Source organism: Lepus europaeus, chromosome 14, assembly GCF_033115175.1.
Source record: "Lepus europaeus isolate LE1 chromosome 14, mLepTim1.pri, whole genome shotgun sequence".
NCBI lineage: Eukaryota > Metazoa > Chordata > Mammalia > Lagomorpha > Leporidae > Lepus > Lepus europaeus.
Window position 1 is genome coordinate 21,453,602 of NC_084840.1, and position 26,414 is coordinate 21,480,015.

General features: G+C 50.8%; 1 protein-coding gene across 3 annotated transcripts in view; it reads right to left on the reverse strand.

Annotated features, from left to right (window-relative positions):
• The window catches only part of EIF2D (eukaryotic translation initiation factor 2D), a 33,383-nt gene extending 15,415 nt beyond the window's left edge, over nucleotides 1-17,968 (reverse strand). Inside the window, exons 1-13 of one of the 3 annotated variants that reach the window (XM_062210244.1) lie at nucleotides 17,788-17,968; nucleotides 16,856-17,046; nucleotides 15,773-15,856; nucleotides 15,199-15,289; nucleotides 10,439-10,546; nucleotides 8,037-8,236; nucleotides 7,522-7,639; nucleotides 4,930-4,975; nucleotides 4,435-4,538; nucleotides 4,201-4,350; nucleotides 3,753-3,842; nucleotides 2,923-3,018; nucleotides 1,302-1,422 (exon numbers count right to left, since the gene is read on the reverse strand). In XM_062210244.1, coding sequence (XP_062066228.1) covers nucleotides 1,302-1,422; nucleotides 2,923-3,018; nucleotides 3,753-3,842; nucleotides 4,201-4,350; nucleotides 4,435-4,538; nucleotides 4,930-4,975; nucleotides 7,522-7,639; nucleotides 8,037-8,236; nucleotides 10,439-10,546; nucleotides 15,199-15,289; nucleotides 15,773-15,856; nucleotides 16,856-17,046; nucleotides 17,788-17,843 — 1,455 coding nt within the window. In that variant the 5' untranslated portion in view covers nucleotides 17,844-17,968. Of the gene's footprint in view, nucleotides 1-1,301; nucleotides 1,423-2,922; nucleotides 3,019-3,752; nucleotides 3,843-4,200; nucleotides 4,351-4,434; nucleotides 4,539-4,929; nucleotides 4,976-7,521; nucleotides 7,640-8,036; nucleotides 8,237-10,438; nucleotides 10,547-15,198; nucleotides 15,290-15,772; nucleotides 15,857-16,855; nucleotides 17,047-17,787 lie in introns of those variants that run through there. The other 2 variants (XM_062210245.1, XM_062210246.1) reach the window with 2 other exon arrangements.
• Between the last annotated feature and the right edge of the window lie 8,446 nt (nucleotides 17,969-26,414).

Below are 26,414 nucleotides of genomic sequence, written 5' to 3' on the forward strand. Positions count from 1 at the left end.
CAACAAAATGGATGCAACCGAAAACCATTATACTTACTGAAATAAGCTGGTCCCAAAAAGTCAGATATGTTTTCTCTGATCTGTGGTAACTAACAGAGTATCTAAAATGTAATGTATTGGAGTGAAATCGACATTTTGAGATTCAGTGATTGCTTACAGCCCTTGTCTTTACTGTTGAGGAACAGTGTTTTACTTTGTACTATTTGCTGAACTCTTTACTTAGTGTAGGGTTAATCTAATGAATGTAAGGTAACTGAAAATAGATCTTCGCAAAAATTAAGAGTGGGAATAGGAGAGGGAAGAGAAGAATGGTGGGAGCACGGGCAGGAGGGAGGGTATGGTGGGAAGTAGCACTACGTTCCTAAATCTGCAGATATGAAACACATGCAACTTGTATCCCTTAAATAAAATTTTAAAAGAAAAATTCAAGTTTAAATAAGTTAAAAGTATAAAAAATGCTTAGTACTGTGCTTGGCACATAAGAACTTCAACAGAGGCTCCAGCCAGTTAACACAAGGTTACTATCAGTGGTTTTCATTTATTGATGGCTCGTGTGCCATGGACTACTCTAAACACTCCTCCATACTCTCCCCTCATCCGATCCTTACTGTGTCTCACAGCACAGGGACCACTCCCCCCTTTCCTCACAGAGGCACACTCGGGGGAGGACACTCATCTGCTCAAGGTCAACCAGCAAGGCAAAGCTGCACCTGAACCTGTGTTGGACTCCAAAGCCCACGCTCATAAGCAGAGACTCCTAGAAAGTTCTCCATTTTGAACCCAAGTCTGTCTGCTTGGGATTTCCACCCAATAATCCTATTTCTGTCTTCTGCAGGCAGAGTAAACACTGCTTTTCCAGAGGACAGCTTTTCACATATTTGAGGACACATGTAATTTGTTTCCAGTGACTGTGTTGCCAAGCTAAACACCCTTGGCCCCTTCAGCAATTTTTAAAAAAACAAGGGATTTTCATTGAGTAAGGCCCAAGAAGTAATAGGATGTAGACGAGCTGAAGTCCATTAAGTAACACTAAGAAAAAAATAAAATCTTGACTACATCTGGGACAGCACAAAATCCTACAGGCACTGAGCAAGAAGGGCTAGCATGAGCCATTTCACACAGAGCCCGGCACTGAAGCTCGGGAGTTTCCTAGGCCATCTTTAAGGCGTTTGGAGCCAATCACTGTAGGAAGACGGACTTAGGGCAGAGATTAAATCACCATCCTTAAACACTGTACCTATTGTATCTTTTTCCTTTCTTAAAAAATGTTTCTTCAAACATTATGACTTTTTAAAGATTACCTTTTTATTAGAAGCTCTCTGTGCTAGGGTGATGTCAATTGGACAGATTTTCCCTTTCTTCATGACGGGCTCTTGTCCGGGAAAGGTCACCTGATAGGCAGGCTGCAGTTTTTCCAAGCACCTGAAAGAGGCATTTGGAATTGTACGGTGATCAAACCCACAGACAGCACGGCCTCCCACCCCACCACCAGCAGGCAGCTGGCTTGGACAGCTCCTGCCGGCCAGTCGTTCACAACCCCCAAGGAACTCGGCATCTGTACAGGCCCATCTATCTTTCAAGCTCTCAAAGTGTGGCCCGAGAGGACAGCTGCCGATTCAGGGAAGGGAACATCAGGGACCGTAGTCACTGGAAGCTGTCCACTGACCTAGCCTTCAGAGAATCTGCCCTGTCCCCTGAGGAGGCTACCACCTGTCTCAAGAACACCCCTTTCCTGGCCGACTGCCCCAAATGCTGCTTCTCATTTCTGAAAGGTTTGAAGAATGCATCTTTTGGGGACAGTGCTATTGCATACGTTAAGCCTCCACCAGCAGCACCAGCATCCCATATGGGCACCAGTTCAAGTTCCAGCTGCTCCACTTACAATCCAGCTCCCTGCAAGCAGCCTGGGAGAGCAGCGAAAGATGGCCCAAGTGCTTGGGTCCCTGTACCCACGTGGGAGACCTGGAGGAAGCCCAGCTCTGGCCATTTGAGGAGTGAACCAGCAAAGGAAAAACTCTGTCTTTCCCTCTCTGTTTGTGACCCTGCCTTTCAAATAAGTAAATAAATCTTTAAAAAAAATTCTCTCCTGCTAGCAAAAGATCTAGACAGTAAATATCTTAGATTTTGTGGACCTTGTGGTCTCTGTTGCTGCTTCTCAATCCTGACAACACAGTAGCACAGAAGCAGCCCACAGACAACACACAAATGGGTATAGCTGTGTTGCAATAAAACTTTATTCACAAGAACAGGTGGCAGGCCTGATTTGGTCAATGAACAATAAGTCTGGCTCTTGTGCTTCTGTGGAAATAAGGAGGATATGTGGCTGGCACTGTGGCATAGTAGGTTAAGCTTCCACCTGCAGTGCCAACATCCCATATGGACAATGGTTCGAGCTGTTCCACTTCTGATCCAGCTCCTTCCTAATGGCCTGGGAAAGCAGTGGAAGATGGCCCAAGTGCTTGACACCCTACACCCACGTGGGAGATCTGGAAGAAGCTTCTGGCTTCAGACCAGCCCAGCTCTGGCTCTTGTGGCCAGAGTGGATGGAAGATCTGTTTCTCCCTCTGTAACTCTGCCTCCTAAATAAAACTTAAAAAAAAAATTAAAGAAATGAGGAAAATAGTCTCTTTTTAAAGACTTTAGGATATTCCCCCAGTGTTATTCTGTTTCTATATCTGGCAGAAGTTCTTATTTTTAATACTGTCTCTTTTCTTTCTTCCTCCCAAGTTCTTCTATAAGGTATTTGCTCAAATTGTCCAAGATCCACCCTCCCATGAGAATTACTCCAGCCTGTGCTTATGCAGCCTGCTATCCTATGAACTGGGGAAAGAAAGCCAGAACTCACACAATTCTGAAACTTACTGTGAGAGAGATTACGGGAGGGGACAGAGGAGTTGGAGAAGCACTGCCACTTCCTGTTACCTGGTCACAAGACTGTCCCACGGAAGCTTCATGACGGTGTGCTGTTCATGTTTCTCTAGAAGGCAGTCACACAAGACGGGGTCCAATTTCACAAGACTAGAGGGAAAGCAGCAGCACGAAATAAATCCCAGATTCACCCCCTCGACCTAAGGGCCACCTCGGGGCTCATTCCTCATCTGTCCCTGGCAGTCATTCAGGATCGGACTCAGTCAAGGGACCACAGTCAAACGGGCAGAAGCCCTACAGATGGGAGGCTCCAGCTTTCCTGGAGGTGAAGCAGGTGGTGGAAAATGGAAGCGGCAACTCCCAGAACCAAGATCAGTTCTGCTAACAGGGCGATGGCTTTCTGGGATTAGTTTCAAGGAGCCTAGCAAGGAAAAAAGACAGAAAGTGAGGATCTTTAAAACGGGGGTTGGATTAGGCTGGTAGGATCCAACTTTTTGTTCAGGAAGATGTCTTTTGAAAGTAAGGGGGAAAAAGGTGAATGGAACTTTCTTCATTTGGTAATTTACCACCTGTTTACAATTACTGAGAAAATAATACCAAAAAGCTATGACGACTTGGGTAAAATGTTGGTGAAGTTTGCATTCCACACCTCACAGCAGCCACATGCACCTGAGATCAGTGGTGGCTATTCAGTCTACAGCCGATGTCGCCGGCATGGTGGGACCCAGACAACCTAAGCAAGAACACTCTGGAAGCCACCTGTCAGGAAGATTTCTGAGACGCCATGGTTTCTGCACTCCACCCCCAACACCCTCCCCAAACACGTCACTGTCTGAAGGTGAAAAGCGAATCGGGCAGACCTAGCTCTCTGCCTCCCCACTCACTTTTTGTTGTCTGCATCAACCAGGTCATTTTTCTTGGCATAGTTAATGATGATGGCTCGGACCTCACTGCCCTCGAGAACACTCCCCTTCCTAGGACAGAAGGATCCAGGAATCAGTTCAAGCTGTGGCCCAGAGACAAAGCAGGAGGGTCCAGACTCAAGTCCTGCTCAGCACGTGCCTGCCTTGGCTTTTGACCTCTACTCTCTTCCCTTTTCCTGGGGCAGGCACACGTGCGGGAAGAGGCGTGACAGCAGAAAAGGAAGACACCTACTCTGGTTCTTCTAGTCCCAAGAAACTGCCACAGAGAAGGCGGGGCTTGAAGCTGGCCTTAGGAGCAAGACGAGGCAAAAAAGGCTTTTCCAGTCACAAAAGAACAGTACCGAGACCGAGAGGAAGCAGAGGCCAGGACACCAAGCAGGCAGAGAAGGGCTGCTCTCCAAAAACTCACTTGTGGCCAGACTCCTGGAAGAGCAGGGTCATGTTGGCTGGGACACAGTAGAGGGGTTTTATGTCTGGAGGGCGATAGGGCTGCTCCCTGCTACCCTCCTGCACACTCTGGGAGGTCGGGGAGGGCTCGGGTATGACGAAAGATGTGATCCTAGAACCCAGCAGAAGGAAAGAAAACACATTTGATATGAGCATCTTGGCAAGCCCCGCTCTGGGGCCCAGGCCCCGCACTCACCTCGGGTGTCTCCAATCCACAGCCACAATGCTCTCCACCCCTTTGCTGAGCTCCTTCACCTGCACGATCTGCTCCTGCTGCATGTGCTGCAGGAACTTGGAGAGCTACGGGAAAGAGGGCCAGTGGCAGCGACCTCCTGGGCCTCCCCCGGAGCACTGGGATGTGCTGGGGCAAGCGGGGTGGGAACCCTGCCCTCAGCTACCAGGAGACCCATCCACCCTGCCAGAGACTCACCCAGGAGGTTGTGCAGAACTCTGGTCACACAGGCAAGAGCCAAAAGGGAAGAAGTGGGACCACCCACCCAGGGAGACCTGGTTTTTCATTTGCTTTTTTTTTTTTGGGGGGGGGGGTGGGGAGGGAAGGGGCCTTTTCCCTGGAATCAAAAACCCAATTCCTGCCCACATCCTGCACACAGGCTGTCCCAGTGTCCAGGCGGGTCCCATCCTGTGTGCCCTACGCAGTTCTGAGTATGACGCAGAGCAGGTGCCTGCTTACCTTCTTGTAGCTTGACTTCTTTATGTCCAGCTGGTGTCCCTCAGGGCTGATGGCAGATGGAAAAGGCAACTTAAGCTAACAGCAACCTGGTGGGACCTGCCCGACACTGAGAGGATGGTCTTGCCTCAGCCTCCCTCCCCACATTCATTTCACACAGATGCTGTGGCTCCAGAACTTTCTGTCCAGTGAAGGCATCTGAGAGCCACACAGACTGAGGGATGCCTGGATCAGGGCTGTGTAACAGAACTTTCCATGAAGGCACAGTGTCTCCATCTGTTTTCCAAGGTGGGAGCCACCCAGGTGGCTACTAAGTACTTGAAATGTGACTAATGTGAACAAGGAGCTGAATTTCTAGTTTTATTTAATTTTAATTCATCTAAATTTAAAGTAACACATGTAAAAGCTACTATACTGGATATAGGTTTAGATTCCTCTCAAACCACAGGAACTTCTATGTCCTCAAAAGCTCCACCTCATGGCTAATCCTCCGCCTGCGGTGCCGGCACCCCGGGTTCTAGTCCCGGTTGGGGCGCCGCATTCTGTCTCAGTTGCTCCTCTTCCAGTCCAGCTCTCTTCTGTGGCCTGGGATAGCAGTAGAGGATGGCCCAAGTGCTTGGGTCCTATACCCGCATGGGAGCCAGGAGGAAGCACCTGGCTCCTGGCTTCGGATTGGCGCAGCGCACCGGCCTTAGCAACCATTTGGGGGGGGGGGGGGGTGAACCAATGGAAGGAAGACCTTTTTCTGTCTCTCTCTCACGGTCTAACTCTGCCTGTCAAATAAAAAAAAAAAAAAGAAAAGAAAAAAAGCTCCACCTCAGAGCTAGGGCTGTGGTATAGGGGGTAAAAGCCACCGCCTCTGGCTGCTCCACTTCCGATCCAGCTCTCTGCTATGGCCTGGAAAAGCAGTAGAAGATGGCCCAAGTCCTTGGGCCCCTGCACCCATGTGGGAGACACGGAAGAAGCTCCTGGCTCCTGACTTCAGATCAACCCAGCACCAGGTGTTGCAGCCAACTGGGAAATGAACCAGTGGATGGAAATTCTCACTCTAACTCCGCCTTTCAAATAACTAAATCTTTAAGTTAACAACAAAAACTCTGCCTCCAGAGGAACCCTCCCAACACCACGTTCACAGTCCAGGCAGCCAAGCTGAGCAAGGTCAGCAAGCTCCATCCTGTGGCCACCATCAGTGCTGCAGTGGCACCACAGAGGTAGGGCCTACCAACCCTAAATGCTACCACCTGGCTTCCTGTAAGAGTGATAATCGTTCCCTCTCCCTAGAGCTTATCTTTTCTCAAAATATAACATTCAACAGCAAGATTCTTGGGGAGCTCTTCCAGCAGAAACCAGTGCCACAGACGAAGAACCTCTGTTCTACAGAATATTCCAGGACCCCTCTCCCCCGTCCTTAGAACCCAGCAGGGTCAGGACAAATTCCTAAAATCTCACAACTTGTGCAGGACGCCTTGAAGCAGCCTGTGTGTAACGGGCAGTGACCACACTAAAAGCTACTTCCAAAAACAGGGCAAGACTCCCCAATGAAAGAAATTCAGTCCTAGGGTAAAATCAATAAGCAAACCGCCTGACACAACAGTATTTATGGGGTGCTTATCAGAGGTCAGGCTATCTCACCTTTACCCTGGAAGTGGCTCAGAGAAGCCCAGCGGCTGGAGGAACTCTGCCTTGCTCAGACCCGACGGCCCCACTTCCAATGCCCTACCACGCCTCATGGCTTCTGCTTTATGGTTGGGGGGGGGGGGTAGAGGGTCCACACCTGTTCTTCCTCCTAGAGGAACTCTGCCTTGCTCAGACCCGACGGCCCCACTTCCAATGCCCTACCACGCCTCATGGCTTCTGCTTTATGGTTGGGGGGGGGGGGGTGGTAGAGGGTCCACACCTGTTCTTCCTCCTAGAGGAACTCTGCCTTGCTCAGACCCCAACAGTCCATCCTTCAACGCCCCACCCCTCATGGCTCCTGCTTTATGGTGTGTGTGTGTGTGTGCATGCGTGTAGGGGTTGGGTAGAGGGTCCACACCTGTTCCTCCTAAGAACTCTACCTGGCTCAGACCCCGACGGCCCCTTCCACACACCACCCCTCCTCATGGCTCTGCTTTGCTCAGACCCCGACGGCCCCTCCCACACACCACCCCTCCTCATGGCTCCTGCTTTATGGTGTGTGTGTGTGTGTGTGTTCTAGGTAGAAGGCTCAGACCCCGACAGCCTCTCCCTCAACGCCCCACCCCTCCTCATGGCTCATGCTTTATGCGGGGGGAGCAGAGGGTCCACCTATTTTTCAGAATTGTGAGGGGACCGAACATTCCAGAGGGAGACCCTGCCGAGACACTGTCCTGGGTCTCTCCCAGGTCACCTGCCTGAGCTGACAGCCTGGAACCCCCAGCACGGGCCATTTCAGAGCACCTTCCGTTTCCTCCACATGCTTTCACTGGCCAAAATCTAAGTCTGTAAAACCCAGGACAGTTTATCCGCCAGGCCAACCTTCCACTCCACCCCCGCCATGCCACATGGTGTGGTTCACCCAGTGCCCCTCAGCCCTGTGCCCTGCCTGGCTGCTGGCCCCAGCAGTGCCTTCCGTACCAGCAGGAGAACATGTGGCTGCCGAGGAGCGTGCTGGTGAGCAACGGGAGGTCGGCCTTCCGGATGCGGCACTTCAAGGCGTGCAAGAAACACTGCTGCAACAGCTCATCCATTCGCTCTGCAAGGCAAAGACCAGATCACCTCCTTCCCGAGGGAGGCAGAAGGCCCGCCCGCCCAGCTCCACCCCGGCCTCAGCCTCTGGGCTTTGAAAGGAACCCACCCCCAGCTCTGACTCTTGAGCCCTGAGTCCCAGGGAAGGGGTCAGCCCACAAGTTCCACGAAGCCAGGGGCACTCACGCAGAGAATCTGAGCCACATAAAACCCTAGAGGGCTCTGAAACTGCAAACAGCCCCAAGGCCAGGGCAGACTGGCACTGGGAGGGGGGACAAGGTGCACTCGGAACTCCTAGGCAACAAGTCACAGGGCTGCCGCACCACCCTCTGCTCTCAGATGAGGGGGGCATGCCAGGCGCCTCGACTGGAGGGAGATGTGTCTTTGCACTCCTAGAGCTGTACCTTGAAGGGTTCTGCTGTCTGTGGGGTCTTGGTCCTGGCCCCCAGCGCTGGTGGCTTCTGAAAGAGCCGTCTCCCCATTCCCCTCCTCCTCTCCCTGCAGCACGGGGTCCACCTGGACAGATTCCTTGTCATCACTGAGATCTGCAGGATCCACCACCAGGGGAGCAATGGAAGGTGGAGAGGACTTGTCTCCAGATCGCCTGCAAAAATCTCACGTCAGAAACACCAGGCAGCAGCCAAATTGCTCTCCTGGGCGGGGAGAGGCAGCCAGGGGCTCACAGCAAGCACGAGCCCCCAAGGCAGGGGTGTCCGAGCAGGGACAGGGAGCCTCTGCTCTCGTCCCAACACTACTTTCAGTCCTGGAGCCAGTCCCCCATCAGCCTCAGTTCCCTCATCTCTAAAATGGGGAAATCCTTTCCTCTTGCCTATCCCAAAGGAATAATACAGGTGTTACCAACAGACATCCTGAGACAGAGAAAGATAAAAGAAAAAGCAGTTAAAGTTAGGTCCCTAAAGTATTCTGCTTAGACGAGTTAAAAATAGCAGAACCATCTTGAACTAAGTACAAAACTCAGACTGCATCTGCAACACGCGTTTGGTGAAGGAAACCCGAGGCCCAGCATAGAGAGCAAAATACAGACACCTGGGCTGCTCAGGGGCTGCAAAATCAGCGGCTTCCACGTTTGTTTTTTTTGACAGGCAGAGTGGATAGTGAGAGAAAGGTCTTCCTTTTTGCGGTTGGTTCAACCTCCAGTGGTCACTGCGGCCGGCTCATTGCGCTGATCCGAAGCCAGGAGCCAGGTGCTTCTCCTGGTCTCCCATGTGGGTGCAGGGCCCAAGGACTTGGGCCATCCTCCACTGCCTTCCCGGGCCATAGCAGAGAGCTGGCCTGGAAGAGGGGCCACCGGGATAGAATCCGGCGCCCCGACCGGGACTAGAACCCAGTGTGCCGGCACCGCAAGGTGGAGGATTAGCCTGTTGAGCCACAGCGCCGGCCTGCGGCTTCCATGTTAATCAAACACACTCCAACGTGCAGAGTAAAGACGGCCCTGCTCGTAAGCCACTGAACATTAGACAGGGGATAAAAGCAAAGCCACAGCAGAGTAGGCAGAGATAAGCTGTCAACTCAGAGCTGCAGTGAGCCTGTCTGGTACTGTTCACAGCAGGTCAAAGTGTACCATCAGGTAAATAGCATGACTTTTTTTTTTTAAGGGGAAGGAAGACTGAGGCAGCTACTGATAGAAAAATTTAGACAACCTGAACCTGACTGCTCTTGCCCAGATGGTTAGAGAGCAAGGTGTCCAGAGGATATCGATCAACAGCTCTGGAAATCCTGCTGGAAAAGCAGGCTAATGAGCTGCACCTCCAGCAAAGCAGGGCTTGGCCAGCTCTTATCAAGAGTAACTCCAAGGCTGGGCTCGGAGAGGTAAGGCTGAATCTACACCACGTAGCCACATGGCCTCGTGGCCTCGGCACTCGGCTAAAAGACCAGGTACATCACTTGTTTACTGATCTGGTAAAACGACGGGAAAATGACCAGAATATGAACAGGTACGTGGCTCTAAAAGCAATGGCTACATTCCGGATGTGTTACTTCTGTAATGAGGGGGAGACCTGAAATGTGAAACCTGAATGAATGAGCCTCATCAGACTATGTCCTGGGGCTGAGAACCTTACCTGCCTTGGTTTGGATTCAGAAGCACCTGTCATGAGGTGCTTGTCAGGTAAGGACAGACTGACCAGCAAAACCAACACCAAATGCCAGTATCACCACAGGGAGGGCAGAGGAGCCAGTCCCTAAGGTCTTCTTCCAAATCTGGGATCTATAATTCCCCCTGAAAATCAAGTTCTAGGCCAGCGCCACGGTTCAATAGGCTAATCCTCTGCCTTGCAGCGCCGGCACACGGGGTTCTAGTCCCGGTCAGGGTGCTGGATTCTGTCCCGGTTGCCCCTCTTCCAGACCAGCTCTCTGCTGTGGCCCGGGAGTGCAGTGGAGGATGGCCCAAGTCCTTGGGCCCTGCACCCGCATGGGAGACCAGGAGAAGCACCTGGCTCCTGGCTTCGGATCAGCGTGGTGCACCAGCCGCAGTAGCCATTGGGGGGTGAACCAACGGCAAAGGAAGACCTTCCTCTCTCTCTCTCTCTCTCTCTCTCTCTCTCTCACTGTCCACTCAGCCTGTCAAAAAAAAAAAAAAAAAAAAAAGAAAGAAAGAAAGAAAATCAAGTTCTAACTTATTTGAACAGGAAAAAAAATTTTCTCCCCAGCTGTCAAGGAAACATAGTCTGGTGCCAGCAACCTGCCTAAGGACACAGCAGGGACTAAAGCTCTCTTTTCTGGACCTCGGGCCCCATTCTCTCTCCACCCGACCCACTCCCTGTGAACAGAAAAAGGCTGTACCCACCACAGGTGGTCCTGGTACGTGTGGAGCACAGAGAAGCCCCTTCCCTTCAGGCCTGACGTCAGCATTTCTTCTGTGGACATGGCAGCAACTCCAATGGCTACTGGGGCTCTGAGAGGAGGAAGGCCAGGGAAGGGTCAGGGAAAGGCTCCCAGAGCACATGTCAGGACCTCTTCCCACACAAGGAAAAGGACCACAGTCACCAACTTCAAACTTCCACTTGTACTACAAAACTAACTCGGTCCAATCTCCATTTCCTTCAAACTCCCCGTAGATGACTCAATAATCCCTGGGTCAAACATTAGCCTCCTGTGGAAAGATTCCTGTTATGAAATTATCACTGCCTCTGTTTCATGAATTAAACAAGGGAAGGACATAGAAGGACATTTAATGTTTTTTTAAAAAAATTATTTTCATTTTACTTGAAAGGCATACAAATAAAGAGAGATCTTCCATCCACTCCCCAGATGCCTGCAGGGCCAGGCCATCCCAAAGCCAGGAGCCTGGATCTCAATCCAGGTCTCCCACATGGGTGGCAGGGACCCAGGCACTTGAGCCATCACCTGTTGCCTCCATGGAAATGCATTAGCAGGGAACTAGAACTGCAAGCAGAGTGGGAACCCAGCCACTCCGATATAAAATGCTGGCATCCGAGGTGACATCTTAACCACTTCACCAAATACCTGCCCCCAAAGTTCTTTTTCTTTTTTCTTAAAGATGTATTTTCTTTATTTGAAAGACAGAGTTACAGAGAGAGGTAGAGCCAGAGAGAGAAGTCTTCTGTCCGTTGGTTCACTCCCCAAATTACTGCAACAGCCAGAGCTGAGCTGACCCGAAGCCAGGAGCTTCCCCTGGTCTCCCATGTGGGCCCAGGAGCCCAAGCACTTGGGCCATCTTCTACTGCTTTCCCAGGCCATAGCAGGGAGCTGGATCAGAAGTGGAGCAGCTGGGACTCGAACTGGTGCCCATATGGGATGCTGGCGCTGCAGGCCAGGGCTTTAACCTGCTGCCTCACAGCGCAGGCCCCAGTTGTTCTTTAATTCCAAAAATATAAACCATCTCCCCTACTCTGCGGGAATCATAGCCATCCTGTAAGGAAGTCGAGAGGGGAGGTAACTCATACACCATAAAGGAGGTGGAGGGATGCCATGGAGAAGAGACAAGAGATAAGCAGTGGAGCCAGCTAGAGATTCCTCTTGAGCTGGCTCTTTGTATCAGGGCTTGCTCTGTGAAACTACATAGCCAGGGTCCAGCGCTGTGGAGTAGTGGGTTAAGCTGCCGCCTGCAGCGCTGATATCCCATATGGGCATCAGTTTGATTCCCAGCTGTTCCACTTCTAATCCAGCTCCATGCTAATGTACATGGGAAGGCAGTGGAAGATGGCCCAAGTGTTTGGGCTCCTGCACCCCAGTGGGAGACCTGAACAAGCTCCTGGCTTCAGTCTGGCCCAGCTCTGGCCATTGTGGCCAGCTGAGGAGTGAACCAGCAGATGGAAGATCTCTCTCTCTCTCTTTCTGTAACTCCACCTTTCAAATAAAATAAATAAATCTTTATTTAAAAAAACTACATAGCTGGTGTTCCCAGGATGTCAGAAACAACCACATTATAACATTTATAGTAATACAAAACTCCCAAAGCCCAAGCGAGAACTCTCCGTCAGCTGAGTGACCCGAGGACGTGAGGAAGGTGACCAGCTGCGTTAACAGTGGGGACTGCACAAGCCTGGCAGGGCAGCCTGGTCCGGGGGCAGGGTCACAGGCAGAGTTCCCAACAGCTGAACTTTAACTTCTTAACTGAGTTTAATGGCTCCACTTATTGGGCCTATTGGTCAGTAACCAAAGAAACGCGGGCTCTGGCTTCTTTCCCAGTTCTTAAGGGGAGTTTTTTTCAGGTCAACGGCTCAAGAACCCCACTCTTGGATGTGACTTGTATTTTTCACAAAACTCCTTGTACCTCCCGCTCACCACAAACCATCCCCACGTTCCACCTCCATAGACACTCTAAAGGTTGAACTGAGCAGGCCCCAAATTCATGTTTGCAGTTCCTCCTGTCTTGGATGATCATGAATAATGACACTACCAATCTTTTCAACTGGAACTTTCACTACAACTGTTCACTTCTAGGTGTTGGTTCCAAAAGGTTCAAGGAGAACAGGAGAATCTGAGTAGCAAAAATAAGATGCTTAAACATTGGCCCTTCTCATGCCTACAAATCTCCTCTTCTTTCTGAAAAAGGCAAGGATTAAAATAGTGAATTGAGGGATGAGCACTTGGTGTGGTGGTTGACACTGCTCAGAACACCTGCATCCGATACCAGAGTGCCTGGATTCAAACCCGGCTCTGCCTGGGATTCCAGCTTTCTGATAGTGCACACTCTGGGAGGCAGCAGGTGATGGCTCAAGTACCAGGGTCCCTGCTGTCTATGTGGGAGGCCCAGAGTAAGTTCTGGGCTCCTGGCTGCAGTCTGGCCTAACCCTGGCTGTGACAGGCACTTGGTGAACTGGCAGATGAACCAACGATCTTTTTCTCCCTTTTCAAATAAACATAAACAAAAATTCTAAAAATAGTATTCAATCATCACTCACTAGCATAACACAAATGAATATGACCTATATCCATCCTTGGCCACAGTGCAGGGAAACAGGCTCCAAATACGCTGTGAGTAGGAGAACAAATGGACACAGCTTTTTCGAAGGCAAACAGAAACTAGGCATCGGCTTCAAACTAACAGTGCTGCTTTTCCGTATCTGCTCTGTGAAAGTAGTGGCTCCAGTGTCCCTAGAGGCATCAACACGACTGCTTGTGGTAGAGACGAGTGGGAAGCAACGTAAATGTCTGCTGGGGAGGACTTCCCCCACGGCCACATAGCAAGTGAAAAGGACTCAGCAGCTGTGTGCTGACAAGCAAAACATCCATACACACGAACTGAAAAAACAGCCCACAGCAGCCAGCACTGTGGCGCAGTGGGTTAAGCTGCTACCTGTGATGTCAGCATCCCACACGAGTGCAGGTTTGAGTCTCAGCTGCTCTGCTTCCAATTCCGCTCCCCACTAATGTGCCTCAGAAAGCAGCAGAAGATGACCCAAGTGCTTGGGGCCCTGCCACCCATAGGGGAGACCCAGAAGGAGTTCCAGGCACTTGGCTTTGGCCTGGCCTAGCCTTGGTCCTTGCAGCCATCTAGGGAGTGAGCCAGCAGATGGAAGATGTCTATATCTCTCCTTCTCTATCTCTGCCTTTCAGATAAATAAATATTAAAAAAAAAAATGCATACACTGCATCATTGTTGGTTTGTGGTTTTAAAGAGACACACCTCAAATCATATCCTTTTAGATGCTCACATGCAGATGCACTGAAAAAAGGCAGTAAGCACATACAGCAAAATGATAATGGTTGGGGCCGGTGCTATGGTGTAGCGGGTAAAGCCACCACCTGCAGTGCTGGCAATCCATATGGGTGCCGGTTTGAGTCCCAGCTGATCCACTTCTGATCCAGCTCTCTGCTATGGCCTGGGAAAGCAGTGGAAGATGGCCCAAGTCCTTGGGCCCCTGCACCCTTGTGGGAAACCCAGAAGCGGCTCCTGGCTCCTGGCTCCTGGCTTTGGATCAGCCCAGCTCCAGCAGCTGCGGACACTTGGGGAGTGAACTAGCAGGTGGAAGACCTCTCTCTCTCTGCCTCTCTGTAACTCTGCCTTTCAAATAAATCAATTTTTTAAAAAAATGATAATGGTTAATTCTAGAAGAAAAAGACTGTGGGGTGAGGGGACTTCTGATTTCTCAGAATTGTTCATATAATTACTTTTTGATTTATGTGTAAAAGAAAACAATGAGGTGATGGTTGAATACCTCTGTAAATGTACTAAAAGTCATTGAATTATACTTTAAAATTGGTGAATCTCAATGGAGCTAAACAATATATCAGTAAAGCTATTAAAATTAATTAGAAGCAGACCAGGACCAGCACTGTGGCATAGCAGGTAAAGCTGCTGCCTGCAGTGCTGGCAACCCATATGGGCACCGGGTTCTAGTTCTGGCTGCTCCACTTCCAATCCAGCTCGCTGCTAAGCAGTAGAAGATGGCCCAAGTCCTTGGGCCCCTGCACCTGTGTGGGAGACCTGGAAGAAGCTCCTGGCTTCTGGCTTCAGATTGGCACAGCTCTGGCCATTGTGGCCAACTGGAGAGTGAATCAGCGGATGGAAGACCTCTCTCTCTCTCTGCCTCTATGTAACTTTGACTTTCAAATAAATAAATGAATCTTAAAAAAAAAGAAGAAGAAGAAGACCAACAGAAAAGTCAGAAAGAAGGAGACAGACATGACAAGTAAACGCGAGGTGATATCCTGGGCAGGACCTGACAGAAAAGACACTAGCAGAACAGATGGGAAATACTGAAAGGTATGGAATTTAGTTAAGTATTGTACCAATAATAATCGCTTAGTTGTGACGACGACACTGTGGTTATGTAAGATGTTCCACTGAGGGGAGCTGGCTAAGTAGTCAATCAGAATCTGTACCATCCCTGTAGATCTTCTGTAAACCTCAAGTTATTTACAAAAAACCAAAGACCAATAAAACAGTCACAGCAGCAAATACCCCCAGCCCAGACGTACAGGCACCCCATGGACCCAACGCCAGTCCAACAGCAGGTCCACTCTCTGCTTCTTGCAAGGGAACTTGGATTACCTTTCCAGTCTGGGCCCATAAGCTTTGAAAGCTATCGTTCCCCTTCTCCCCTCTTTCACCTAAGCTTCCCCCCAGAGACACCATACCTGTTCCCCACCAAGGCAATGGCGCAGAGGTCGCCCTTCTGTACCTGAGGCAGACCAGCAGGGGGCACCACAAGTCCCGGCAGCATCAAATCTGTAGCAAACAGAAGCATCACAACTTATTTCTGCCTCCATCCAATGTCATGTTTTACTCCATCACTTATTCATTTGCTGGACAAAGAAACATCAGTTAAGCAGAAACTATGTTATTCACAATGGAAACTGAAAATGGTAACTTGTCAGACCTCCCTTTGGGAGGCTGGTGATGAAACCCAACCAGGAAGGGTGTTCTACAGCACGTTCTAGCTTGTCCTGGTTCCCTAAACTCGGCTGGCTGGTTTAACACACAGCAAATGGCCACTCACAGAGTTCTAGCACATCACTTGTCTTCTTTGAGCCTCACAACAGGTCAGGGAGGCTGAGAGGGCTCACAGAACCAGCCACGTGAGAGGTGTAACACAGACATAGGGAAACTCTACCTTTCAACCATCCGAACCCACAAAATGGGGACATCGATTAAATTGGTTGCCCTCCCTAAGTAGGTTACAGCCAATCTGAATACAGGAAATTCTCTTACCTGCTCCCCCCACCAGTTTTTCCAGGACCAGAGGCCATGTTGTGAAGGTCGGTAGGAGATCGGGATGGGACCACAGCATGTACACTACACAAACAAACCAGAAATCACTTAACCACCAAACACTCAATCTGCTAGGGACCTGGCAAAGCCTGACACGACGGTCACTGTAATTAGAACACAGAAAAGAAACTCAACTCAAAGCCAGAGAGAAGTTGTGAGGGGACGCCCAAGAGGTTTCATTCTTGAGAAAGGCAGAGACCTAAGAAACTGGGTGTCACTTGAGTTTGGGAGGCACCCATCCTCCACCTGGAATGCAACAGCAGGAAATGGCCACGTGGATACAAGTGGGCACAGACAGCCCACGAGGCTTCCAATTACAACCTCAGAAGCCACTGAAGAGCAGGGAGCCAGCCTGCAAACTTCTCCATGTACCGCTTCTATTTCTTCTGTTTGCAGAGTGAACAGCAGTAAGATGCTTAGCTCAAAAAGGGTCCACGTTTGTCTTCAAGAATAGCAGGGACGTGCGGGTGGGGAAGAAGGCATGGCCTAAGGAGACTGCATTGCATAGCTGCAGCAAACGTCAGAGAAAAGTCAGCAGTCATGGAAGAGAGCAGAGGCATCCGTGCCAGTCGGAGCCTCAGACTCCCTGTGAGCCACCCCGAGTGAAGTCTGTCACTAAGATCACTATGTAGCACACTTCTATCACAGTAGCTCTTGTCAGTAGCACGAATATCCTACTAAGGACAGTTTTGAAAAGCAAAATGCCCTGAAATCATGTCACTTTGAAGACCTCAGCCCTATCCCTACTGAACCCACTCTAAGCTCCTCAGCCACTGCTCCCTCATGTCAGAACGTCCCTCTGCAACCAACCCTTCTGGATCAGCCCCCTCCACCTCCCTCCCAGCAGCTCTGGTCATGAAAGACCCAGTTTCTAGGAAGGCCAGGCCAAAAAGACCCTGAGGGATGGTAGCAGGAGATTTTTGTGCTCATTTGTCCTCAGCGAGACAGTTAAGGGAAGAGAGAGAGAGAGGCAGCTGTTACGCGGGGACGATAGTCATGGCCCTCTCCATCCCATTGCCATACCTGTCGGGTACAGATTTTTCTCCAGTTCAAATAGGATGGGGTTACCACCACTCACGTACACAGTCACGGCATCCCCTCTGTGGGCATACAGCTTCACAGTGTTGAGCTCCTCCTTGCCAGGGACTAACTCAGAGACCTGATCTGTGCCCAGGGTGGGAAAAGCAGCCGCCACGTCAGCCCGGAGCTTCCTCCTGCACAAAGCATATGGAGACCTCAGGGCTCACTATAAAACCGCGCCTGGTTAAACAGCCTGTTCTCTTTCTCATCCAGTGCTATGCAGTTTTCCCAGGCTCCTGGCGCCCGTCTTTCCCTTTATAGCTGGGAAAACTGAAGCCTAAATGAACAAGCCAAATTAGCCTAGTACAGAAAATACAGCCCTGCTCTCCTGATTCCATGCCTGGCCCTCAGACCCGCCCCTCTCTGGGCAAGTCTGTCAGCTTACGGTGAAACAGGCTACACCACAGCACCAACAATGCCAACTGCAGGACACCGGGTGGCAAACACGGTGTCTGCCCTGGCGATGCTGTGCGGCCGCCACCGGCCGCCCCGGCAGGAAGGAACCACTCAACACTTTCCTCCTCCCGCACTTTGAGCTCCCAGGGCGCCGCCCCCAACCCAGTCTGAACTCTCCCAAGGAGCTCTGACTTCTTCGGAGGGCAGGGACCCTGTATTGCTGCCTTTTCCGCAGCCTCCCAAGTTCAGACTGAATCACACCTTTAAACTGAACTCCTGAAGGACCCCCCCAAAGCGGCCTGGCCGATAAGGCAGGCCCCCTTATCTTCCTCACCCTCAAAATGTGCCTCCCCGGACTGTTCCCCTCGGCCTCCGCCGCGGGTCGGCGGGCCGGGCCGGAGACGGCCGTGGGGCTGCGGCCAGCAGGGCCGAGGGGTCCGGGGGCCTCGTGGGCACAGCAGACGCGGTCCCTCCCTCACCTGTCCGACCCCTTGATGGCCGTGTTGGACTTGACCCGAAAGGCCTTGGCAAACATGTCTGCTGGGGTGGCCGGGGGAAAGCAAGGAGCGCACAGAAGCCAGAGGCTGTCAGGAACGCGAGCGCGCGGCGGCGCCCGGGCCCGCAGCCCTGGAGGCAGCCATGCTGGGCCCGGCTGCGAAAGAGGCCCGGCAGGAAACGCGGGCGGCGCAGACCCGCGGCTGTCGCCGCTGCGGAGGCCGCGGCCGCCCCCAGTGGCCAGGCCGGGAACTGAAGAGGGCGGGGCCGAGTGCAGCGGCTCCCAGGGCGTCCCCTCCCCGACCAGGCCGCGCCTCCCTCCGCCGGGTCTGCGCCTGCGCGAGTGTGTGGGCCCGGAGGCGCTGCCGCGGACTCCCTGTGTCTCAAGGCAGGTCCATACGTTTCTTTTTTCTTTTTTTACTTCCCACTGGACCTGTACTCGGTAGTGCGTTGAGTAGACGCTCTGCCAGCTCCCTTTCCATTCAATTTTGCTTTAATTCCGCAAAAATTAATTGCACTCACGTTTTATTAAACTTCCAGGCCTCTTGAATGCGTTTCTTTCTTTTTTTAAAAGATTTATTGTTATTTAAAGAGTTACAGAGAGAGAGGTAGAGACAGAGAGGTCTTCCATCTGCTGGTTCACTCCCCAATTGGCCGCAATGGCCAGAGCTGCACCAATCCAAAGTTAGGAGCCTCCTCCGGTCCCCCACATGGGTGCAGGGGCCCAAGGACTTGGACCATTTTCTACTGCTTTCCCAGGCCACAGCAGAGAGCTGGATAGGAAGAGAAGCAGCTGGGACTAGAACTGGCACCCACATGGCATGCCAGCGCTTCAAGCTAGGGTTTTAACCCACTGTGCCACAGCGCCAGCCCCTGGATGCTTTTTTTTTTTTTTTTTTTTTTTTTTTGACAGGCAAAGTGGATAGTGAGAGAGAGAGAGAGACAGAAAGGTCTTCCTTTTGCTGTTGGTTCACCCTCCAATGGCCGCTGCGGCTGGCGCATTGCACTGATCCGAAGCCAGGAGCCAGGTGCTTATCCTGGTCTCCCATGCTGGTGCAGGGCCCAAGCACTTGGGCCATCCTCCACTGCACTCCCGGGCCACAGCAGAGAGCTGGCCTGGAAGAGGGGCAACCGGGATAGAATCCGGCGCCCCGACCGGGACTAGAACCCGGTATGCCGGTGCCGCAAGATGGAGGATTAGCCTAGTGAGCCACAGCGCCAGCCCCCTGGATGCATTTCTTAAAGGCTTCTATTTAAGATCTTTAATGTTGTGGGGCCGGCTCTGTGGCATACTGGGTGAAGCCGCGGCCTGCAGTGCTGGGGCATCCCACATGGACGCCAGTATGGGTCTCGGCTGCTCCACTTCGGACTCAGCTGCCTGCTAGTGCACCTGGGAAAGCAGTAGAAGATGGCCCAAGTCCTTGGGCCCCTGCACCCACATGGGAGACCCGGAGGAGGCTCCTGGCTCCTGGCTTCTGATAGGCCCAGCTCCGGCTGTTGCTATCATTTGGGGTGTGAACCAGCAGATGGAGGACCTCTCTCTCTCTGCCTCCGCATCTCTGTAACTCTACCTTATTTCTTTTTTAAGAAAAGATTTATTTATTTATTTGAAAGTCAGAGTTACACAGAGAGAGGAGAGGCAGAGAGAGAGAAGTCTTCCATCAGATGGTTCACTCCCCAATTGGCTGCAATGGCCAGAGCTGCGCCGATCTGAAGCCAGGAGCCAGGAGCTTCTTCTGGGTCTCCCAAACAGGTGCAGGGGTCCAAGGACTTGGGCCATCTTCTACTGCTTTCCCAGGCCATAGAGAGAGATGGCTCGGAAGAGGAGCAGCTGGGACTAGAACTGGCGCCCATATATGATGCCGGCACTTCAGGCCAGGGCATTAACCTGCTGCACCATAGCGCCGGCCCTGGTAACTCTGCCTTTCAAATAAAAAAAATTTTTTTTTTGACAGGCAGAGTGGACAGTGAGAGAGAGAGACAGAGAGAAAGGTCTTCCTTTTGCTGTTGGTTCACCCTCCAATGGCCACTGCGGCCGGTGCACTGTGGCTGGTGCACCGCGCTGATCTGATGGCAGGAGCCAGGTGCTTATCCTGGTCTCCTATGGGGTGCAGGGCCCAAGTACTTGGGCCATCCTCCACTGTACTCCCTGGCCACAGCAGAGAGCTGGCCTGGAAGAGGGGCAACCGGGACAGAATCCGGTGCCCTGACCGGGACTAGAACCCGGTGTGCCGGCGCCGCAAGGCAGAGAATTAGCCTATTGAGCCACGGCGCCGGCTTCAAATAAATTTTTTTTTTAATTTAAAAGATTTATGGTGTAAGTCTCTAGCTTACACCATATAATAGATCAGCTAATATATTCTGCTCCCTGATTTTAATTTAGGGCACTAATAGTGACACAGAATCCACTTTTTTTTAAAAAAAAGATTTATTTATTTATTTATTTATTTTGAAAAAGTTACAGAGAAAGAGGAAGACAGAGAGTGAGCTTCCATCTTCTGGTTGAGCCCCTAGATGGCCACAACAGCCAGTGCTGGGCCAGGCTGCAGCCAGGAGCCAGGAGCTTCATCTGGGTCTCCCATGTGGGTACAGGGGCCCAAGCACTAGAACTATCTTTCTGTGCTTTCCCAGGCCATTAGCAGGGCTGGATTGGAAGCTGAGCAGCCAGAACATGAACTAGCCCCATACAGGATTCCGGCATTGCAGGTAGCAGCATCGCTCTCTGCACCATATCAGCCCCAAGGAATCCACTCTTACCCCAGGCTTGTCCTCAGGCTGGCACACAACAGAAAGAGATTGTTTCCTAAGAGGGGAGCAAACACTTAAACACCTGAGGGCCTGACCCCTGCCAACTTTAATTGTGTGGACTAAAACTTCAGTGTTGTGGCTTAGCAGGTTGAGCTGCTCCTGTGCCACTGGCATCCCACCCCACATTGGAGTGTCAGTTCCAGTCCCAGGGAGTCCCGGCTGCTCCACTCCCCATCCTTCTCCCTGCTAAAGCACCTGGGAAAGCAATGGAAGATGGCCCAAATACTTGGGTCCCTGCTACCCATGTGGGAGACCCAGATGGTGTTCCCAGCTCCTGGCTTCCACCTAGTCCAGCCTTGGCTGTGTGGACAGTTGAGGAGTGAACCAGTGGATGAGAGATTTCACTTTCTCTCTCTCTCTCTCTCTCTCTCTCTCTCTCTCTCTCTCTGCCTTTCGAATAAAGGAATAAATCTTTAAAAAAAGAAAAGCTTCAAAGCGGGGTATCCAGACACCAATAGAAAATTCTAAATGCTTGACTCCAGGTCAGTTGTACAAAGGAGATTTCCACCTTAACTGTCCAAAGATGCAGCTGTCCAGTGTCTGCCCACACCTACTGTTGCCCTGTTGTCAGCCCGCTTCCTCCTGAACTCCAAACCCCCAGACCTTGATTCTGAAGAACCCCACTCACAGGTGAATGTCAGAGGAGCTCAGTGGACAATGCCACCTAGGACACATGCATCCCATCCTGGCTCTGCTCCCAATTCCAGCATCCTATGAGTACACACCCTGGGAGGCAGCAGGTGATGGCTCAGATGGTTGGGGCCACATGGGAGATCCAGACTGTTTCTGACTCCTGATTTTGGCCTGGCACAGCCCCAGCTGTTGCAGGCATTTGAGGAGTGACCCAGTTGATGAGAGATTTTTCTCTTACAAATAACCCACTCTCTCTTTCTCTGCCATTCAAATAAATAAATAATAAATAAATTTCATTTAATTAAAAAATGAGCTATCAAACCATGAAAAGGCAGGAGAATCCTTGAATGCATATTACTAAGTGAAAGAAGTCAATCCAAAAAGGATCATGCCCATAATACCAAAGTGAGAATTCTACCTGGAGATAGCAAGAAGAGTGATTGCCCAGAGTTGGTGGGCAGGGCACTGGCAAAGCACAGACTTGTAGGGTGGTGAAGTTAATCTGTACGACACTGTAAGGGTTGCTGCACTCTGTCATTCTAGATTTGTCCAACACCCACAGAATGTACACCCCCTAATGAGCCTTTACAGACTCCGGTAAACTATGGACAACTGGTGTCAATGTAGGCTCACTGAGTCTAATGTGCAAAGAAAGAAAGTTTGATACGAAAACTGAAAACTTAGAAGACCAAGACGTTTGAAGGGCAAGGGAAAGGAAGTGGGTCTAATCGTAAAACCTGTGCCCGTGACCCTGTGGCTTTTTATGAATGAGAAGGTCTCCTCGAACACAAAATGCACAAGGGGGAGAGAGGAAGTGAAGGTCTACCCATCAGGCTCAGGCGGGAGCATTTCTAAGCAAAATGAAAAGGTGCGAAGAAGGTGGAGTTCCGCCAGGCCCAGCACAGCACTCCTACATTGTCTGGTCTTCCGGGCTGAGATGGGGGCCTGCTGGGACCAGGCACCCAGTCAGAACAGCTGCACCCTGACTGTCCACCATCTGGGAGCTCCAGGGTGCCTGTGGCACTGAGAAGACATTGTTTGTAACTATGAAGCCTTCTTGGCCTTCCCTGGGACTTCCTGAACATTCTGCTAGGCTTAAAAAAACAAACAAACAAAAACCCACCCCTTTTTCTTCCCCAAATTTATATTCCCAAAAGCTTCTGAAAAAATATCTAGAGGATCCTAGGTAAGTCACATGGGAGCCCCTGAACATGGGCAATTGGACAGAGTCTTAGAGTGGATCAGAAGTGAGCCTTCCACTTCTCAGAAAGATAGTTCTTTCTTTATCTGGGAGGTGAGCATGTTCCCCACAACCTGTGGCAGAAACCTGTGGTTGGAGACTTCCAGAACCCACTGGTGTCTGGGGAACTCCACCAAGGAGGGAAGATGCCCTGGGAGATGGTTCACAGTGACTGAGCTGTAAGCCCCAGGAGCTGGCGGGGAGAAGGGAAAGGAGAAGGCAGAGCTGCAGAATGATGAGGTCGGAGGCCCTGCAGATGGACCTGGGCTCCTTGGGGAGCCCTAGACAGGAAGACCGGCAGGGACTGGGCAGTGGCTGGACTAGCAGCCCAAGGATGGAGTCAGGATGCCTCCTAAAGTCCAAAGTTAGAAATTCAAGTGCTACAGGAATATGTTTTTGTATTTTTTTTTAATTTGAGAGTGAGAGACAAAGAATGCCTGTGCTCCCCCATCCACTGGTTTACTACCCCCAGATGCCCATGATTGTCAGAACTAGGTCGGGCAGAAGCCAGGAGCCAAGAACTCCATCCAGATCTCCCACGTGGGTGGCAGGGACCCAAAGACCTGAGCCATCATCTACTGACACCCAGGGCATCATTAGCAGGAAGCTGGAACCAGCAGTGGAGCCAGGACTTGAACCCAGGTACTCCAAGCTGTGTCTTAACCATTACACCAAATGCCCACACCAGTTTCATGGCTACATGGGAGCAGTGAATTTCTACAGAAAGAATTCAGCTGGCACCACACTGATGGCAGGACTGAAGTCAAACACTGAGCTTGGGTCTAAAACATTTAACAGCGTGGCTTTTAACTTCCAGACCATCCTTCAGAGGATGCCCTGCTGCCATCCCCCAGCGATCCCCCTCTCAGCATGAAGCAGCCAGCGTGGTCATTGCCCCTGACCACTAGGGTCCATTCTTCTGAGGGGGAAATGTGAGGAGTTAGACAAATAGGCAGTTAGGTAAGATCCCTGCTGGAATGAGAGAGTCCCTGTAGGAGCGCAACAAGTGCTTGCCTCTTCCCAGAGGCTGCCTTTAGCAACACCTAGTTTTTTGGTTTTTTTAAAGATTTATTTATTTGAAAGTCAGAGTTACACAGAGAGGAGAGAGAGCGAGAGCGAGAGAGAGAGAGAGAGAGAGAGGTCTTCCATCCACTAGTTCACTCCCCAATTGGCTGCAAGGGCCAGAGCTGTGCCAATCCGAAGCCAGGAGCCAGGCCCCCACACAGGTGCAGGGGCCCAAGGACTTGGGTCATCTTCTACTGCTTTCCCAGGCCATAGCAGAGAGCTGGATTGGAAGTGGAGCAGCCGGCTTTTGAAGCAGCGTCCATATGGGATGCCGGTGATTCAGACCAGGGCGTTAACCTGCTGCACCACAGCCTCAGCCCAACACTTAGTTTTATTATGAGAATAGGCTAGACGGCTAGATAGACTACCAATTCCAGCCCTGCCTCTGATTGCTTGTTATCCCAGATCTCTGAATGCTTATTATTCCAGCCCTCTGAGTGGTTGTTAACTGTTATTCTGCTCCTCCCCTGGTTAAATCTAGATAGCAATTTTGTGGAAAAAAAAAAAAAAAAAAAGCCACTATCCATAGGCTTCCAGGCAACTGCTTCACTCCCCAAATGGCTGCGACGGCTGGAGCTGGGTCCATCCGAACCCAGGAGTCAGGAGCTTCTTCTGGGTCTCCCATGTGGGTGCAGGCCCCTGCCACCCATGGGAGAAACCCAGGTGGAGTTCTGGGCTCTTGGCTTCAGCCTGGTCCAGCCCAGCTATTGTGGGCATTTTTGGGAGTAAATCAGAGCATGGAAGATCTCTTTTTGTCACTCTCTCCCTGTCCCTCCGCCTTTCAAATGAATAAATATTTAAAAATTAGCTAATAAAAAATTCCAAAGATTAAAATGAAAGGATTTAGTGTGGCCCAACCACCAGTGTCAGCTCCACCCCCACCCTAGTGGGATTCGCTGTTCCTACTTCTCTGCCCGCCCTCCGGCAAAGTTTTAAAAGGACCTGTTCCTGAACACGTGGCTCTCTCTTCTCTCCTGCTGGCTCTCTCTCTTGGCTTGCTCCCTTGTCTTGGCTCCTCTTGCTCCTCTCTCCTGCTTGCTCTCTCTTCTCGCCTCGCTAGCTCCTCTCCTCTCTCTCTCTCTTACACTCTCCTTCTCTCTCTCTCTCTCTTTTTTTTTAAATTTTTGACAGGCAGAGTGGACAGTCTCTCTTTTTCTTTCTTCACCCCTTTGTCTGCTGGGTTTTCCCCATTAAACCCTTTCCCTTATTCCAGTGTCTGATGTGTTTTGTGGCAGCCTTACATTGGTGCTGAAACCCAGGACCTTACATTTTGCAAATGAGATTATGTGCACTTAAGGAAGGAGAACAAAGTTTCTTGGGATTACTTCTCCAAGGTTAAATTTCAAGTCCAATTCAAGGCATTACAGGTGAAGATTTTATTCCCTCAGACTGGACTGCCACATCTAATGAAAAATACAAGATGCCTAATTAAATTTCAGATAAACGGCCAGCGCTGTGGCTTAACAGGCTAATCCTCTGCCTTGCAGCTCCGGCACACCGGGTTCTAGTCCCAGTTGGGGCGCCAGATTCTATCCCGGTTGCCCCTCTTCCAGGCCAGCTCTCTGCTATGGCCCGGGAAGGCAGTGGAGGATGGCCCAAGTGCTTGGGCCCTGCACCCCATGGGAGACCAGGATAAGCACCTGGCTCCTGGCTTCGGATCAGCGAGATGTGCCGGCCGCAGCGGCCATTGGAGGGTGAACCAACGGCAAAAAGGAAGACCTGTCTCTCTCTCTCTCACTATCCACTCTGCCTGTCAAAAAAAAAAAATTCAGATAAACAATGCATAGATTTTTTTTTAGTCTATCACAAATATTGCATGAAATGTACTTATAGTAAAAACTACCTGAAGTTCAAATTCCACTGCTGAGTGGCCTTTCCCACTTGTCTGGCAGTGGGTGTTGGCTAAAGGCTCTAGCTCAGACGTGTCCACATGGGGGCAGCATTCACGCTACAGAGAACAGTGGCCCTGGCTCATATCCCACAGCCCCAGGATCCCAGCTTTAATGTAACAAATCACCACACTACCACGTAGTGCCTTGACACACAAACTCAGTTATCTTACAGTCCTGAAAGCGAGCAGCCCTAGAATCACAGGCAGGCAGGCCGTGTTCCTGCTCCCTGCCTTCCCAGCTTCCCCAGGCGGCCCGCACTCCGTGACGGGGTGGGGGTGGGGGGGTGTCTCCAGCTGAGCAGTAGCGACAGCATTTGCAAACTCTCTCTCTCTGACCTCTGCTTCCATCTCCACATTTCCTTCTCTGGCACCTTCTAAGGACTCTGGTGATTGCCCTGAGCTCACCGGTGCATCCAGGAAAATCTCATTTCAAAATCCTTAATTTATCACATTTGCAAAGGCCATTTATGCCCAGTAAGATGACACAGATTCTGGGATTAGGATGTGGACATCTTTGGGGGACTATTATCCTGTTGACTGTGTTTCAGAATCTTAAATTACGAGGAACTGTAAGTCACAGAATTCTCGAAGACTCCCGTGGTTTTGTCTGAGCTGTCAGAGAATCTAGGCAGTACACAGACCGGCAAACATTGGGTTTAAGCCAAACAGACAGGGTTTGAATTCTTGGTCATCATTTGCTAGCCAAGGCCTCGGGTAAGTTACTTGTCTCTCAGGCTGTGTATGATGTCCATCCCACAGGACTACGGGGAGTTTCAAATGAGCACATCCATATAAAAGCATTTCAGATGCTACTTGGAACACATAGATACTTAAAAAATGGTGACGCTTAGAAAAGATCCTGGCTAGGCTTTAAGAGTTCAGAAACAGTAAATGTTTGTCAAACACTTTGATAGGAATTTTATACTACTATAGTTTTAATGATTTGTGATTATTTTAAAATTCATACGAGTAAA